General features: G+C 47.0%; 1 protein-coding gene across 5 annotated transcripts in view; it reads right to left on the bottom strand.

Annotated features, from left to right (window-relative positions):
- TEP1 (telomerase associated protein 1) overlaps positions 1-16205 on the bottom strand; it is a 2409067-nt gene that overhangs the window by 584379 nt on the left and 1808483 nt on the right. For all 5 annotated transcript variants that reach the window (XM_069651741.1, XM_069651744.1, XM_069651746.1 and 2 more), the window contains 3 exons: positions 6551-6668; positions 4551-4675; positions 2587-2686 (listed from right to left, as the gene is read on the bottom strand). In XM_069651741.1, the coding sequence (XP_069507842.1) occupies positions 2587-2686; positions 4551-4675; positions 6551-6668 (343 nt within the window). The remainder of the gene's footprint in view (positions 1-2586; positions 2687-4550; positions 4676-6550; positions 6669-16205) is intronic.

Genomic DNA, 16205 nt, shown 5'->3' with positions numbered 1-16205 from the left:
TCAGATTTAGCATCTCATTGAAGAAAACGAGAAGACAAAAAAAGCAGTATTCCTAAAGCGAGCAGAGTGTGCAGAAAAAAGGAACTAACATCACAGCGCATGGCGCCTCTATAGATACTGGCCACGATGTTATGTCCGGCGCTGGGTGTCTAGAGGCGATGGGCGGAAAGGTTTCTGAAGAGCAGCTGCGATAACCGATAGATATCAAAGATCAGGACTAAGTGGGAGGAAGGAATCAATTAGAAGCTGACTTTTCGGAATCCTGTACCCAAAAACTCACTCTATTGTAAAGTCTTGTAAGTAAGTGGGTCAGTGGAAGTAGCCAGCAGTGAGGTAGAGCTATCTGTCTGGTCTTCTTCCTGGTTTCACCTTACCCACCTCTGTAATCGCGCCATAAACTCCCTGACCTGAACGTATTAACCATCCCATTGTGTCGTCCTGCCTGGGACTGACTGGACCCCCTGGTACATTCTATCTTTGCCATTTAAGTGCTGGTTCTCTTTCTCCTCTTGGGCCCTTTACTCACCACTAGATATTTTCCATCAGCTTTCTTCTCTCTTCCTGATGTTTTCCTTCCAGTCTCCCTGTACCAAAAATGCTACCACCTTTTCTAGTCACCTCCTACGTGTGGTTGTGTTTCTTCCATCTCTTGCGTAATGATCTCTCCTCCTAATGTTACCGCCTCCATGACACTTCGCCTTGCTTATGTTTTCACATCTTTCTCCTCCTTGGGTCTCACCACCTCCTCATGTACCCTGGAACACACTCCCTCCTGTGGACTTCTGCTCTCATGTCCTGATGTTATCCCCTCGCCCTGCAACTTCGTCTCTTGGTAACACCTCCACTTTTACTCCCTCAACTCTCAAACCTCTTCCTGTTTTCTCTCACTCTGTTGTTACACTCCTTTGGCTCGCACCTCCACTTGCCACTCTTAACCACTGATGTTACCACCTCCACATTGGTTACCAACTCCTCCTGTCCTTCAGATGTTAACATCACCTCTTAGGCCATCTTAGTTGTCACTGCCACCTCCTGATCTTTTCTGCTACCTCTGGACTCTCCTCTCTTGCTCCAGCCTCTGCTTCTTTTATCACTCTCCAGTCTTCTCCAAACACAACCCACCACATTCTACCACCCACACTGCGTAACTGCATTTAGGTGTTTTTATTGTGTGTTCACTCCTCTCCTTGGGTATGTCTTCTAGGGAGTGTGTGCACCTGTGGTTTGTAATTTGGTAAGGGATGTGATTGGATGTTTCTTTGAATGCAACTGGGGCTGCGTCAGGCTCAAGGACCTGGACCAAGTATATAATCTCGGGTTTTAATCTTTCTCTCCTCACCCTTCCAGGTCCTGTCTGTTCTGTGTTGAACTCTTCGGCGCTTTTGGCCTGCTACTGAAAAGCAGAAATCACATCGGAAAACACTGTTTCAATTACCACATGGGGAAATAGTCACACGGTACCGCCAGAAAGGGGATCACTTGCAATTGGGCAATGCATCGGAATCTTTCCATCCTGCATTAAACTCTGATTGTTTGGAAAGTTGCAAACTGGCAATGTTGTATTTGCAGAACCACAGAGTTCAATGGGGGTGTTGAGAATTCCTCTAGAAGAGTCCTTTGATGTAATGGGTGATGCTACACGATTATCCAATCAATCTACTATCTCCCAGTGCAGACAAACCATTTCCCTTAAAGGAAAGCACCTTCTTCGTTGTTATAGTTTTGGATCTGCTCTGGGAGAGTTTTAGACTTTAAATTGGGGTCAGGGTGCCTCTGTATTATGCCACCGGGTCTCACAAGGGTTTTTGACAGGGGAAAAGCTTTCAAGACTGGCCTGACATTCTGGGCTAGTGGGGTGAGGAAAGTCTGAAACGCCATGACGGCCCTGTGGTGTGACCATGTGATTGTTCCCTGCCATGTGACAGGGATCAAGGTGAGGTGACCAGGGGACTCTCCCAATACCGCTCCTTGGCCCAACATCCATTGGCTCGAGGTGGCCCATACGGCCCCCTAGGTCACCACCATGCCAGTCCCCAGAACCAGACAGGGGACCTCATCACAGAATTGAACCAGAGTTTTGATTATTGTGTCTCAGGAAGAGTGACACAGACACTTAAGTTAAGGATGCATTCTAGAAGTTCTGAAAAACATTTGTCTGCTTCACACAATAAAATCAAGTCACTTAACCTATTATGCTCTATACTGAAAACCAGCTCTCTGCATTTTGGGCGGTGTCACCTTTATCAGGAGATAAGGAAATATTGTCATTCACAATGTAAAACCACAACTTCACATTGCAAAAGGTTCAATATTGTCTGTCATGGTCATCACAATGCCATAAGTCCCCTTTGTAGTGAATATGGTACAGAATAAATCTGTAGAATCAGGCATGAGCGATTGAGGGCTTAATGTATCAAAACTCTTGTTCTCCGACTTGACCATCCTTGCAAAATTTTGCACTCAAGTCAAGGATACAACAATAACCTCATATTCACACAAATGCACACAAAGACACACACGCAAAGTGGAACTGCCACACCAAATACTGCTCTAGAAATCATCCATTCCCTGCGGAAGAACACAAACCTTCAAGTAGTAGTCCAGGGACACTGTGGCCAGCTGCTTTCTGTCTGGGCTGATGGAACAGCCAGTGATTTGACTTTTGTGAGCCTCAATACGAAGGAGCCTGGATCGAGAAAGGAAATGATACACAATTATACTGTTGTTGCTAATCTACCTCATACGTACCACATTGTGTAGCATATTTTTTCATTGATCTATTTCGGTCATGTTTTGCTGCTATGTTCCCATATCTGTCACTTATGATAAAAGGCCAGCACAAACCACCAAACTGGCAAATACTGCATAATACTATAGTCAATGTTGGGTCCAACAACCTTTTATATCTTTGTAAACATGTGACTTGGAAACAGCTTATTGTTGGACTTTTACAATGGCAATCCATGTGTCAAAAACAACGCATGTCCTCTAGTGAGCTAACACAATTCCACTTGAAGCAGCTGCCGCTAGAAGGACACTAGTGGGATATTCCCTTCAGAAAACATGTAATGGGGTATGGATTGCAGTTCAAGGACAGAGTGGTTTATGAAAGACTAAAAGTTGTTGTCTCAGACACAACATGCTGCTCATTTTCATTGGCCACTGTATGAAGAAACACACACGGAAAATGATGCTGGGTATCGTTATCTCTCCTTCCATTCTGCATAACTTTTAAATACACTTCTCTTCTCCACATATATGTTCCTGGGTTTTTCTATGGGAGTCGGAGGCCCGCCCATGCTTTATCAAACAAGGCTGGCATAGGTGATGATTTGAAGGGCTAGCCCTTAATCGCAGGTCAACCTTTTTCAAATTTGAACTGTTTTAAACCATTCCGTCATGACTTTTTAAAGGGAAATGTAAACTAGGCCATAAGATGGTAGCCAGAAAAATATGATGCCCTACATACCATGGTTCAATGTTGAGTGAAGGGTCTGACACTTCAAACTTGACACATGGTTTAGTCTATATGTTGGTCTTTGTAACTGCCAGTGCAACTGGCTTTAGACAGACATTTACTGTCAAGTAGGCCAGTAGGATTCCCAGTAAGAATCCAGTGTTAAAATAAATTGGATATGTTTGCCTCTTCGCTGTCATTATTTAAATTACAATTGGTAATGGCAGCCATTCTTGAAGTTGGCTATAGGTGGTCTTGTTTTGCCACATGGTGTATATATCATTTGTAATTTGGGGTGGGGCTAGTAAATCCTGTTACTCCCTAATCTCCACTACCAAATCCCTTGGATACCCAGGCAATCCCTTTTCTTTGTCCCGGTTCTGGAGAGGTGTGAGGTGATACATAATAGTTTCCACTTAACATGAATTTTGATCTCAATATTTCATAAACTTTATGTCAGTCAGGTGCCAAACTTTCTTAACTCACTTGTAAAAATAAAAAAGGGTAAATTGAATATGATCTGAATTACCATTGCTTACACCCATACCTGCATACATTTGCACTAGAGAAATGTATGCAAAGGCAGTACATTCCTAATGTCTCCATGCAGAAACAGACCGACAGCACAGTGAGGCGGTCATCACTTAAGAGTGTGTCCAGTGCTAAGAAAAGGAGTGCCAAGAAAAGGAGTCTTTGGGATTGTACAATAAGTGGACCAAATATGTAGGGTCTCTAGTAGAAGAGGCAATCCTACAGGTTTGGTATGTGAAACAGGAATTCTGCTGGTCTGGGGCTACCCAAATATGTGCTATCTAAAATGAAGAGAGCAAAAGGCTGTTGTGATATAGGTATAATTTAGAATGCTTTCTAAATCATCAACCTTTCCATTTTCTGAAATGTATAATTTTATTGGGCCACCCAGTCAATGGCCCGGAGTTCGATGTGGAAGCAAGATCTCTAAAGAACTAATTGTATCCTTGAAAAAAGAATTTAGAGGCAACAATAAATCCTGATTTGTGAATAAAGTATTTAAAATAGAGAGAGCTCGAAGCTCAAACCTGCCATGCTCCACTAATGTTACCACTAATGTTACCTGCTGCCATCCCGAATGTTCCACAGTTCCATCCAGCCATCAAAAGATGTCACACATAGAGAGCTGTCGGTGAAAAGCTCGCAGGCAGAGATCCCGTCACAACTGGTCTCAAAAGAGTTCACTTCCTTTGGAGGAAATAAGACAGAGTGAGGGCAGTTTAAAATGTTACATGCTCAACACTTCTCCTGTTTCCTCAGAAATACACATGTCTGATGCCAGACATTTGTAGCAAACTTCCTCTTTGTAGCAGACCTCCCAGACCTTGATTATGCCTCTTTCGGATGTCCCTAAAATCCATTCACCAATATTGCCAGAAAATATTAATCTAGTTCCAAAAGCACATCCAACTGGCAACCTTGTAAACCCGATCTGCTTATCCCCCAAGCCTATGTTTGTTACTACAATCATGTACACTAACATTTCTAGTTTTTAAAACTCACGATACATGGAATCACCAGTTCCTCAGAAGAGAGACACAGGAGTTTCACATGTTCATGATAACCAACAAATAACTCTCATTCCAAATATAAAACTATTCCATACAGTCCTTTTGATGATCCCTCAATGAAAGCGCACTGCATTTTCCACCTTTTTATAATGGGGTCCACTTTGAAGTGCTTAGTCCTACAATTTTGAACCGGGGGGAGCAAGCTATTCAAGTATTAGAGAAATGGTGATGAACCTCTACACACCAGCAAAGGCCCACCACATTTACTCTGTCTTTTTGTGATGGTGAAATCTACCACTCTAAACTTGGATGACTGATTAGGCCCACCCTTAAGCCACTCTTTACAGTTAGGGCCACATTAGAATACCCATGAACATCTGACTCATAACCACTTCTCACACTCATTCGAGGAGAGCCACACGGTTACATTCTTGTCCCCAGCCAACCCAGATGTGGGTCCTGTGCCTGCTGGGCCTAGACACCCAGGATACTCTTCCCTGATGAGGCCCTATGAGGCTGAAAAATGTCTGGGGATGCTTGCGGCCTCGTGCAGAAGGGATGTGACCAGCAGCAGTTTGGGCTGGACTGCCCTTTTGGGGTGGGATCAAGCCTGATTTGCATATGGTCTTTCCCCTTTTGTAATGGCTTGGCAGGCAAAGAAAGATGGTCTGGAGCGTTGCCCAGAGCAATGCCAGAAGTTTAAGATTAATTCTAAACCTTCCAACCATCACCGCTTTTGTTTTGCTACAGTCACCCCGTGTGGGACAGGTATGTCCAGACGTGGGTCACGTGCTTGCTGGGCCTCGACACCCAAGATACTCCTCCCTGATGAGGCCCAACAAGGCTGAAACATGTTTGGGGATGTTGTGGTCTCGTGCAGAAGGGATGTGACCTAGCAGTTCGGGCTGGACTGCCCCTTTTGGGGTGGGACCAAGCCTGATTTGCATATGGTCTTTTCCCTTTTGTAATGGCTTGGCAGGCAAAGAACGATGGTCTGGAGGGTTGCCAGAGCAATGCCAGAGATTACGATTAATTCTAACCCTTCTAGCCATCAACCTCTTTTGTTTTGCCCCTAGCCAGTCAGACACCATAACATAAGAGGGAAAACCATTTCTATTTATTCGTCAGAATAAAATTACTGGAAGTAACAGACTGAACTTAAATTAAGTTTACACCATATTTGTAAAAACTGAAGATCTGGTGACACTTTATACACGGTTTTATTTAAAGATTATCTTTCATGATCCACTCTCACAACTGAATTAAAACACTAGAGCCCCTACCAACCACTCAGACACCCTAGAAAGGGCACAATGTCATCCTTTGGAACATACTATTTGAAAAGCCCAACTTTAATAGCCCATTAACAGAATCACTAAAGCCCAAGAGCTTACTTCTCTCCATCCGATGACAGGTTGGGCCATACCCTTAATAAAGCAATGTCTTTACTGTAAATGGATTGGCCATGCTGGGCACTTCATGGCCTAGCTTATCTCTTAACACCATATCCACAGCCGGCATTCAACAATCACAGAAGGCACGCCTGCTGTACCTGTCCGCTTTCTGTGTCAAGGATGTGCACAGATCCCTCGCTTGTGCCTACTACCGCCCAACGACCAGTCGAAGACATGCTTACACACGTGGGCAGAGATGAAACAGCCATGGTTTTGCTGAAAAGCATAAGAACAGATTTTGCAGAAGTAAATTTTACACAAGTACTGACACAAATATGATTTGCCAAATTAAACATTGGCCACATTAACTGAGAAGTCGGTGGATGAAATGCTCAGCAGGTGAAACTTATGCAAAAAAGAAATAGCATTATCATTTGTGCATCATGACTCATGGGATCATAGTAGAAAGGACATAAGTGTCATACTGATTTTAGGTGCTCTTAAAGTGCTCAACTCAACGTCTGAATGTAGAAAAAAACGATGGCCATATGGCCTCTTTTCTCTACATTTTTTAAGGCAACGTATTAATCATAAGGGCAAGTTAATTGGATGTTCGGCCTACACATCAATGAAAAGCAGCAAAACTGAATTCCCTGTACAATAGCCTCCAGCAAAGATATCACCAGATTCATAAGCACTGTGGATGCCTTGCAAACATCAAATATAGGTACATTCCTCTACAGTGCTACATCTGTTGCTCTGACCTTGCCCCGGCTCACTCTCCAAAACAGAATGGGCCCCAAGAACACTGTCGGAGCAGCCTACTTTCTCTTTGAAAGCATAGCCTCTGTAGGCCATCCATTTACATACAGGTTGCTTGGCGACAGCTTTCTTTTTTCTAGATTCTACATATAATTGGTCTTTTAGATAATACTGAAGATTCTTTTAAATATCCAGTGTGTGGAGAGACTTCTTGGCGTGGGATGAGGGATTTTCAAAACAAGTTAGTAGATTTATTGTCTGATTCAAATGAAGTTCAGATAGAACCTTCAGAAAAAAAATACTTGTTTCGAAATTACTATTTACTGTTATGAAGTCCCCCGCCTGACCTTGCTGATGGATGGTTGGGTTGAAAGGAAGATCGGGAGCCTTGATAAGCTATGTGGTGCTGGGCCTGGACGGCACGAAGAAGATCCCTTGGCTATTCTTACCATGCCATGCACAGGAGAAGGGTGCTTGTCACATTGCCACATTAGGTGCTCTTGGCCCTACAAGGGAACTTACTGGGAGCACCAGAGTCAGTTTACCCTGCATACAGAGCTCACCTCCAGCAGGTGCAGAAATCTGATACACAATTACAAAGCATAAACAGCGGGAACTGAACCAGGAGACAGAACTCAAGCAAATGACGTAGAAAGGATGAGGAAATGATACAAGTGACGCAGCAAATGTGGTTAAAATAAGTTTGTACTCTGAGTTATGTCAGGGAGGGGGGTGGAACAAATGTCTAAAGGAACTAGGAATAAATTAAAAAATAAAAGTTGTATTAGTAAAGAAGTGACGGCTGTTCTTTCCATGGATTCCTCATCTCTGATACTCTATCTCCAGCGCAGCAGTTTTTAGAAATGCTTTCATCACCACAGGGCGTAGCATGGCTCTGCGTTGTGTCCACTTGGCGCCTCTACGTGCCCTGTGCCAGATGTGATGTCGGGGCCAGTATATATAGAGCCGCTGTGACCCATGACCTCAGTTCTGCCCTTCCTCTAGCACTCAGCCTCGGAGGAACCACAGAGCAGATAAGGCGCACAAGCTATCTGCCAGAGGGGGAATTTGGGAGAGGGTGATGAGGAATCTTAAGAGGAATATCCTTTAGAAAAAATATTACTGAGAGGCTAGTCATTTGTTCTAATGGATTCCTTCCTCTCACTGATTCTTCATCTAGGATAGACCCCCATAGCAGTACAGAGGGAGAACAAGAGGACATAACCTAGGTAAAAGACTGCTTTTCCAAAGTGAGGGTCTTTCCCTGACAGGGAATCCAAGCAATAATGTTTGGCAAACATGTGCAGCAATGCCTATGTAGCTGCTTGGCAAAAGTGCAATACAAGGAGCCCCCTCTGCAGGGTACTGGTGGCACCCAGTCCACAGGTTGAATGAGCCCTGAGACCCTCAAGTACATCTTTCCCAGACAGATGATAATATTCAGAGATGCAGAGAATGATCAAACTTGACAGGGTCTGTTTAGTCACAGTCCTGCCAGCATGAGCACCAGCATAACCCACAAAAAGTTGGAAATGTTTTTTGATGTTCCTCGTACAAGAGACATAGGAGCTGAGGGCCCTACCAGATCCTGATGATGGGATCACTCCTCTGCTCTAGAAAGAGGAAAAACACAGGAAGATGTATAATTTGAAAGAGATGGAAGCCTGAGACGGCCTTCGGAAGGAGGCGGGGGTTTCACATTCAACGTCAGCTTCTCTTTGGAGAAAACCAAACAGGAAGGTTTAAAAACGAACGCCGGAGCTCAAACATATTCCCAGTTGGGTTTGGGCCCTTGGATATCCCCATGGGCATAATACTGCACTTTAGGGGAAAGTCCCTGGCGGCTGTGGTATGAACCATGTGATGAACAGTGGTGAGACATCGGTCTTTCATACACTGCAACCTGGGGAGGTGATGGTGCATACTAGAGGAGTAAGTGGTAGCTCAGGCTGGAGTGCCTGAGAAGGAAGTGGAGTATATTCGGAAAGAGGTGATACCTCAAGAGAAGTGGGTGACTAATTGGCATAGTGACAAAAGAGCCACAGTGAAGAGAATTAGCAAAGGTTGGAGATAAGAGGAGGAGGCTTAGAAAAGAGGAGAGGTGAAAAAGAACATCATCAAGAGGCAGAGAAAGGTGGAGGTGGAAACACAACATAACCGAAGGTAGAAAGAGGCAGAGAATGGTATGGAATTATATGATATGATAGATTATTTATAACGCGCTTAATACCCAGAGGTTTCCAAGCGCAGACCTGGAGATGGAACCTGTGTTGCTCTGTGTCGTCTTGCTTCCAAGGCGAGCACATTGCCCCTAAACTATCCTCCCGAGGTAGGATCGAAGAGGAGGAGAGCAGAGGAGGAGGGTATGTCAGACCATGGCAAAGTTATGTTGGTGGTATGGAGAGAGAGGAGCCCTGAAGCTGAAAAGGAGGGCCTGTAAACGGTGAAGGATGAGCCTAAGGTGAAGCTTAGAAGAGGTGCAGACTAAGGATAGCGAAGAGGAGGAAGCAAGAGAACATCTCCTGGATAAAAGTATATGGCAAGATGTTGAGGAGGAGCGAGAGAATAGCTTGCTATGCTGGAGAATAAAGAGACATTGAAGAACCTGAGAGAGGCCTCGTAAGAGAACCGTAGATGGTCTAATGAGGACTCCTGCCCTCCTGTGCTGCACAGCCTTGGAAAGGCTAGTTTGTAGGCAACAATGAATATCGACGCAGACAAAACACCCCCACTTCAAACTTTAGACCATGGAGCAGATCTCCACACTGTCTAACAACAGCAGAACATAGACCCTAAACATGTACCTTCCCCAAAACTGCAACATTGTTGGAAGACCGAGATTAACAGAGGGCCTGGGGGAGCTACCAGAGAACTGTGAGAGGAATCACGAGAGACATTTCATTTGGAATACATCGGGTATTGTTTGGGCCCCTTTGCCTATTCTCCTCACATCTGCTTTGCTGCGTTAAACCACCAGGCAAGGTCAGTGCGGAGGGGTTACCTAGAGCTGAAAACAAGTCATATCCTACTGTACAGTCATTTTGACTACATTTGAGTCCCTAAATTGCAAATTCTTCGCCCTGAGGCTGTAGGTTTGTTTTCCCCTGCTAGTTAAAGCAATAATGAAGTGCAGATCAATTGTCTCTAAAGTGTGTGGCATCCAACTCGGCTTTGCAGCAGTTCTCTGAAAAATCATAAACAGCTCTTACACGGAAAGGGATTGGATTTCATTCATTTTACAGACAGAAGCTATCATAACTAAGAAACCTATCCTGTACATCTCTTTTGAGCTGAAACGCCAGAGGACTACATTTGAACAAAACGTTTGCACATCTTGACTACATCTTGACTACAGGATATGCCAGGTCTTTACATTGGTTAAAAATGCCTTTACAGAACCCCAAGAAAAAAATGATTATAGGTACTGTGAGGTTGTAGAAGAAGAAGACTGACTAGGAAGGATCACGTGTGGCTATAAACCTTTATTGTGTAACTCAACAAAACCTCTCTCTCCCTATTTCTAAGGGGCTTGCCCAGCCTCAACCTAGGATAACGTTGGTGATCTGTCAGTATGTCTGTCAAAATTACCTGTTCTCCATCCTCCATCAGATCCAACTAATCTAACCCTAACACTATAAACGTAAGTCTTGTAACTAAAGGGGGCGTGGCTTGGGAGCAATGGGATAAGGAGCAGCACCTTGGAGCTCCCGCAAGATCTGACACTCTGATTAACCAAGCTGGCTTAATGTGCGACCACAATCCATAGAGAACACCAGGGAAAAGGTGTCGAAAGGTCCGAGGGTCTGCTGGAGAGGAACCTGAAGAAGCGGAGCGTGAAGCATCCAGAAAAGGGACCGAAGCGAGCGCCGTGCCATCACACAAAATGGTGGGCGTGACTTGCCGATCCAGCTGGTAGGCAAAGGGGAAGAAGCCACACGAAAGGCGGGGAGTGAGAGGTACCGAAGCGAGATGGACTCCCTGCTTATGTGACTGTGATCTTGCAACACCCCACTGACCCGGACCACTACGCAGTGAGAGCCGAGGTGAGCAAGGCCCCAGGTGCACTGTGACCGTGTGCACGGGAACGGGAGCCGCCACAGAGAACACTGGGAAAGAGGACTCCGAGAAGCGTGGCGACAGAACGGAAGGACCAGACAGAGGTGACAGAGGTCACCCTCCTCCCCCGGGACTCTGCACTACAGCCTGGTCGGGTGCTGACAGATGCCCCTAAGTGGGTGGGGAAGTGCCCACACAGATCCTGGACGCGGACCAGCTGGGTCGAGCCAGGAGAAAACATGGCCCGATAACTGCTCCACTGACGTTCGCCCGCCTCAAATCATTCGGACATAAGCCCAAGACTGCGACGGCTCCAGCAGCAAGAGTTGAGGGGAGACCAACAGAGAGTGGGGAGACTCTGAGAGCCACGGCCCGGATCGCTTCGGGCCTGTGCTTTAGGCCGGGACCACAAAGGCAAGTTGGGGGCACCCATCCAGGCGCGCAGAAGGGGCAAAGCCCCCCAACCCCCTTGACAACAGCAAGTACAGACTCTGGACGACGGAAGATACTCCGAGAAGGGCAGGAGAGCCCGAACTGGATTGCGGAAAGGCCTGCGAGGTAGTGGACGAAGCAGAAGGGACACCACAGACCGAGGGCCGACAGAAGCCGAAGACGGGACCAGAGGTGGGTGTAACTACGAGTCTGCACGCAGGAGGGCCCAAGCACCACCGGCAGCCACCAAGAAACAAGCAGCCACGTTGGTGGGCAAGGGAAGCTTGACCTGCAACAAAATATCATGTCATACGTAAGGGGGCACAGCCCATCGACCACAGCACTACAGTTGTCACCACAAAGAGGGCCTCGACCCAAGCAGGCATGGACACAGACAGAGCAGGAATAAGAGATGGGTGATAAAGCGGGTGCTACGACATAGTGGGGCTGCATCACCAACGGCAGCGGCCACACATCAGGCGGACCCCATTGGTGTGCAGAGGACGCCTAGACCACTTGACCATAACGTGTCATACGAGGGAGGACACGGACAACAGGCCCACATCACGATAATTATTCGCCACAAAGAGGGCCTTGTCCCGAACCAGCAGGACACAAACCAGTAGGGGGTGAAGCAGCAAGTGCTGCGGCATCAAAAGACCTGATCACCTCGGGTAGCCGCCACATAGCAGGCGACCCACACCAGCGGGCAGAGAGTGCCGGATCTGCAAATTAGTAACACTTTGCACATGGGAGGGCACTGTGCATTGACCCATAACATAGTGGATACTCGCTGCAAAGGGGGGTCTCGACCCAAACAAGCATGGGGCAGGAAGACGATTATAAACTATAATAACAACGTATGGCCTCAAGGCAAACAGAGCCTGCCCAGAAACGGAGTATAAACAAAGGGTGAAAACATGCCACACAGAGAAAATAGCGATTGGGCATGGCACTTTCGGCAGACGCTGGTGCATACTGCAACACTGCAGCCTCGAATATAAGTAAAGGTGGCAAAGGGCGACAGTGCAGCTCAACTGGATGACAGAGCGTCCTACCACAGAGCAGGAGAACACATAGAGCCCTAATAAGAAAACCCACGCCGGGGGCACCACCCAGACCAATGATAGTGAAAATTATGAACTTTAAAGATTGTGAAAAGATATTGGGCCTCATTACGACCCTGGCGGAACGGGTTAAACGGCGCCGTAAAAGGCTGCGGCGCCTTTCAACCCGTTCCGCCACATTACAAGTTCCCCTCGCGGGACACGTTAAGCACGCCTGGGAAAACCAGGCGTGCATACCGGGTCCCGCGAGGGGAAGAGGGAGCAAACAACGGGCCATCTCGTAATGGCCCGTTGTTTACTCCCTCTCCCATTCCCATTCAGCCCTATGGGGGCTGAAATGGGAATGGGGATGGTCCGTGTCCTCGAGTGAGGAATTACCGGGCCATCCGGACTCGGAATGGTCTGGTAGGTCCTCATTCCGAGGACACGGATGCGGTTTTGCCGGCAGCCATGCTGCAAATTGCGGCATGGCTACCGGCATAACTTGTAATGAGGGCCATTGACAATTGATCACGAGAAATGCTGCAAGAGTAACAATGTACCCAGATTACACAGCGCTGGTACAAAGGCAAAGAGCACAATTCAGACAGACCAAGGAGCGGCTTAGGACAACTAATGTAAGATACATGCTCTTGTATCCCGCCAAGCTAAAGGTTATACACAACGGCAGGTCATGCTTCTTCGAAAACCCTGATGGAGACCCACCACTGGATGGACCAGCAGGGTATCCCACAACTAAGAACGGGAAATGAGCAGAGCAACAGGAATGGTCCCATGGTCCCCAATAAGGCACGCAGCGCACCAATAACAGTATTACAGTCCACACAAAGCAGACAGCAGATTTATAAGCGGGAGCCAGCACACCCCGAGGACAGCCTGCAGGACGCCACAAGCCCCAAGGATAACTCCAGATGCCAGTTTCAAGGCATCGCACCACAATGAGCACACCCCTGGGATCGAGGGGGGTGCAAGAGAAGTGACAGAGCCTGAGCAGGGGGAGGGTGGCTGGACGTTTGTTAACAGTTGTAGTTTGTCAGTTGTTTGGTTGGCAAAAGAAACGAGTAGTGGAGGAAGCATCACAAAGAGAGGAAGATGGGAAGACGTGACTGGCGACGGAATCGACAATGATAAAATGAAGCATGGCCAAGACAATATCCCCAGTCGGACAATTCATGTGACACCAGCACAGAATGACACTGATGTTTTAGGCAAAGAGAAAGTAAGCCGATGGGGGGAGAGTGGCGGCACGGACCAGGACCAGGACCGGAGGAACAGGAGGTAGGCACGCGGGCTCGCGTAAATCTATGGAAGAGGCCTGGCAACAGGGCACATCAGAAAAAATGGGTCAGGAAGAGGCACCCTGGAATGTCAGGGGACTCAATGCCTACATCAAGAGACTCAGACTGTACGCCTGACTGAATAGGATGAAAGCGAAAATGGCAATGTTGCAAGAGACTCATTTAACGCCAGAGAAACAAACCAAAGTGGCCAAGAAATGGGGCGGTCAAATGTACAGCTAGACATATTCAAACCACGCAAGGGGCATGCTGAAATGGATTGCCCTCGGGGTCCCATTCCAGCTGATAAAACAAGAAAGTGACTTGGAGGGCAGATTTGTGATAGTGCATGGAATGCTGGATATCAAAGAAATATGCCTGATAAACACATACGCCCCAAATCATGACGCTACAGAGTTATTCAGGAAAATAGCACCCAAATTGGCCCCATACAGAGAAGCAATGTTCATCTGGGTGGGCGACTTCAACTGCACCATGGACCCGCTCCTCGGAAGATCGGATGACAAATACAAGAAACCAGTACTGCCAGCTAAGGCCTTACACATGATCCTAAACCAGCTGCATTTGGCGGATGTTTGGAGGGAAGTACATGCAGAATAGAGAGGGTATACACATTATAGCGGGGACATTTACATGCATAGATTATTTATTCACGGCACTGAAACACGGGGATAAACATTAAAGCATGAACATTGTCAGATCATGCTCCAATACTAGCAACATGGACACACACTTGTCGGAAGGCCCCTATACCAACATGGCGACTGAGGGCAGAGGCGCTGATGGAGGGTGAGTTCCAGGAATACCTACAAGACACGACAGAGGATTATTTTGAGCGCAACATGGGAAACGTAGATCACAACGGTACGATCTGGGATGCTTTTAAAGTGGTGGTCAGGGGTGCAGCGATAGTGAAGAAGGGAGGGCTAAGAGGGAGCGCCATGGCGGATCTTGGAGAAGTAGAAAGGGAGCTAGAACTAGCGGAACGCCGGGCAGGCATAACGGGGAGGAATCGGGGGAACTCACAGCATTGAAGCTGGGTGTGTCGCAGTCTGGGAGAGACTGGGGAGATTGGACTACGGGAGGTATATAAAAAGACTACACGCAGAGGGAGATAAGCCCGGCACGCTCCTGGCCTGGCTTACCAAGCAGGAGAGTAGGAGGGACCCGATTACTGCAATAAGGGACGAGGCAGGGGTAGAGGTCAAGACCCAAGAAGGCATTAATAAAATAAATTCACAATTTTATGCAAGGTTGTACGCCCCAAACCCAGCGGGTGGTATAGCTGACGCCCTGGCCAAGATCAGTCTACCTAAGTTAACAGAAGGCTCACATACTCTAAGCCCCCCTCACAGTGGAAGAATTAGAGATTGTGATCGCTGATCTTCCATCTGGCAAATGCCCGGGACCCAACGGGCTTCCAGGTGAGTTTTATAAGAAATAAAAGGGCACCCTAGCACCTAGATTGCTGGAGACCTATGAAGAAGTGTATGAGAAAGGACAGTTGCCGGACAGCATGTTGGAGTCTGTCATAATACCTATCCTCAAACCAGGTAAATCACAGCTAGATTGTGCCTCCTATAAGCCGATCTCCCTGATTAACCAAGACTCCAAAATCCTGACAGCAATGCACGCCAATCGGCTTAAACGAGTGGTACCCACGTTGGTGCATTCGGACCAAACTGACTACGTCCTGGGATGGAACACAATGTGGAATCTGAGGTGACTCCACCATGTGGTGGACCAGACAAATCACAGACGGGGTGAATGTGCCATAGTGTGATTGGACACTGTTAAAGCTTTTGGTTCTGTGAATTGGGAGTGGTTGCTGAGCGTTCTCGCCCACTTTGGAATAGGGGAGGGTTTCCTCCGTTGGATTAAGCTACTATATAAAGACCACAGGGCAAGAGTGAAAACTGGTAGGCACATCTCATAGGTCTGGAAGATCCACAGAGGCATGAAGCAGAGGTGCCCACTATCCCCGATGTTGTACATATTAGCCCTTGAACCGCTGGCGGTCTTACTCAGGGCCGAATAAAGGACACAGGGATAGACATAAATGGAGTTATACACCAAACCTCATTGTACGCAGAGGACATGCTCCTCTTTGTTGGGAATCCACAGGGTGCGCGCCTACCATGCCTATTAGAAGCCATAGATGCGTACACCAGATTATCGGGAATAGCTATCAACAAGGA

Source organism: Ambystoma mexicanum, chromosome 3p, assembly GCF_040938575.1.
Source record: "Ambystoma mexicanum isolate Mex_15411 chromosome 3p, UKY_AmexF1_1, whole genome shotgun sequence".
Taxonomy (NCBI): Eukaryota; Metazoa; Chordata; class Amphibia; order Caudata; family Ambystomatidae; genus Ambystoma; species Ambystoma mexicanum.
This window is presented reverse-complemented; position numbering and strand designations above follow the sequence as displayed.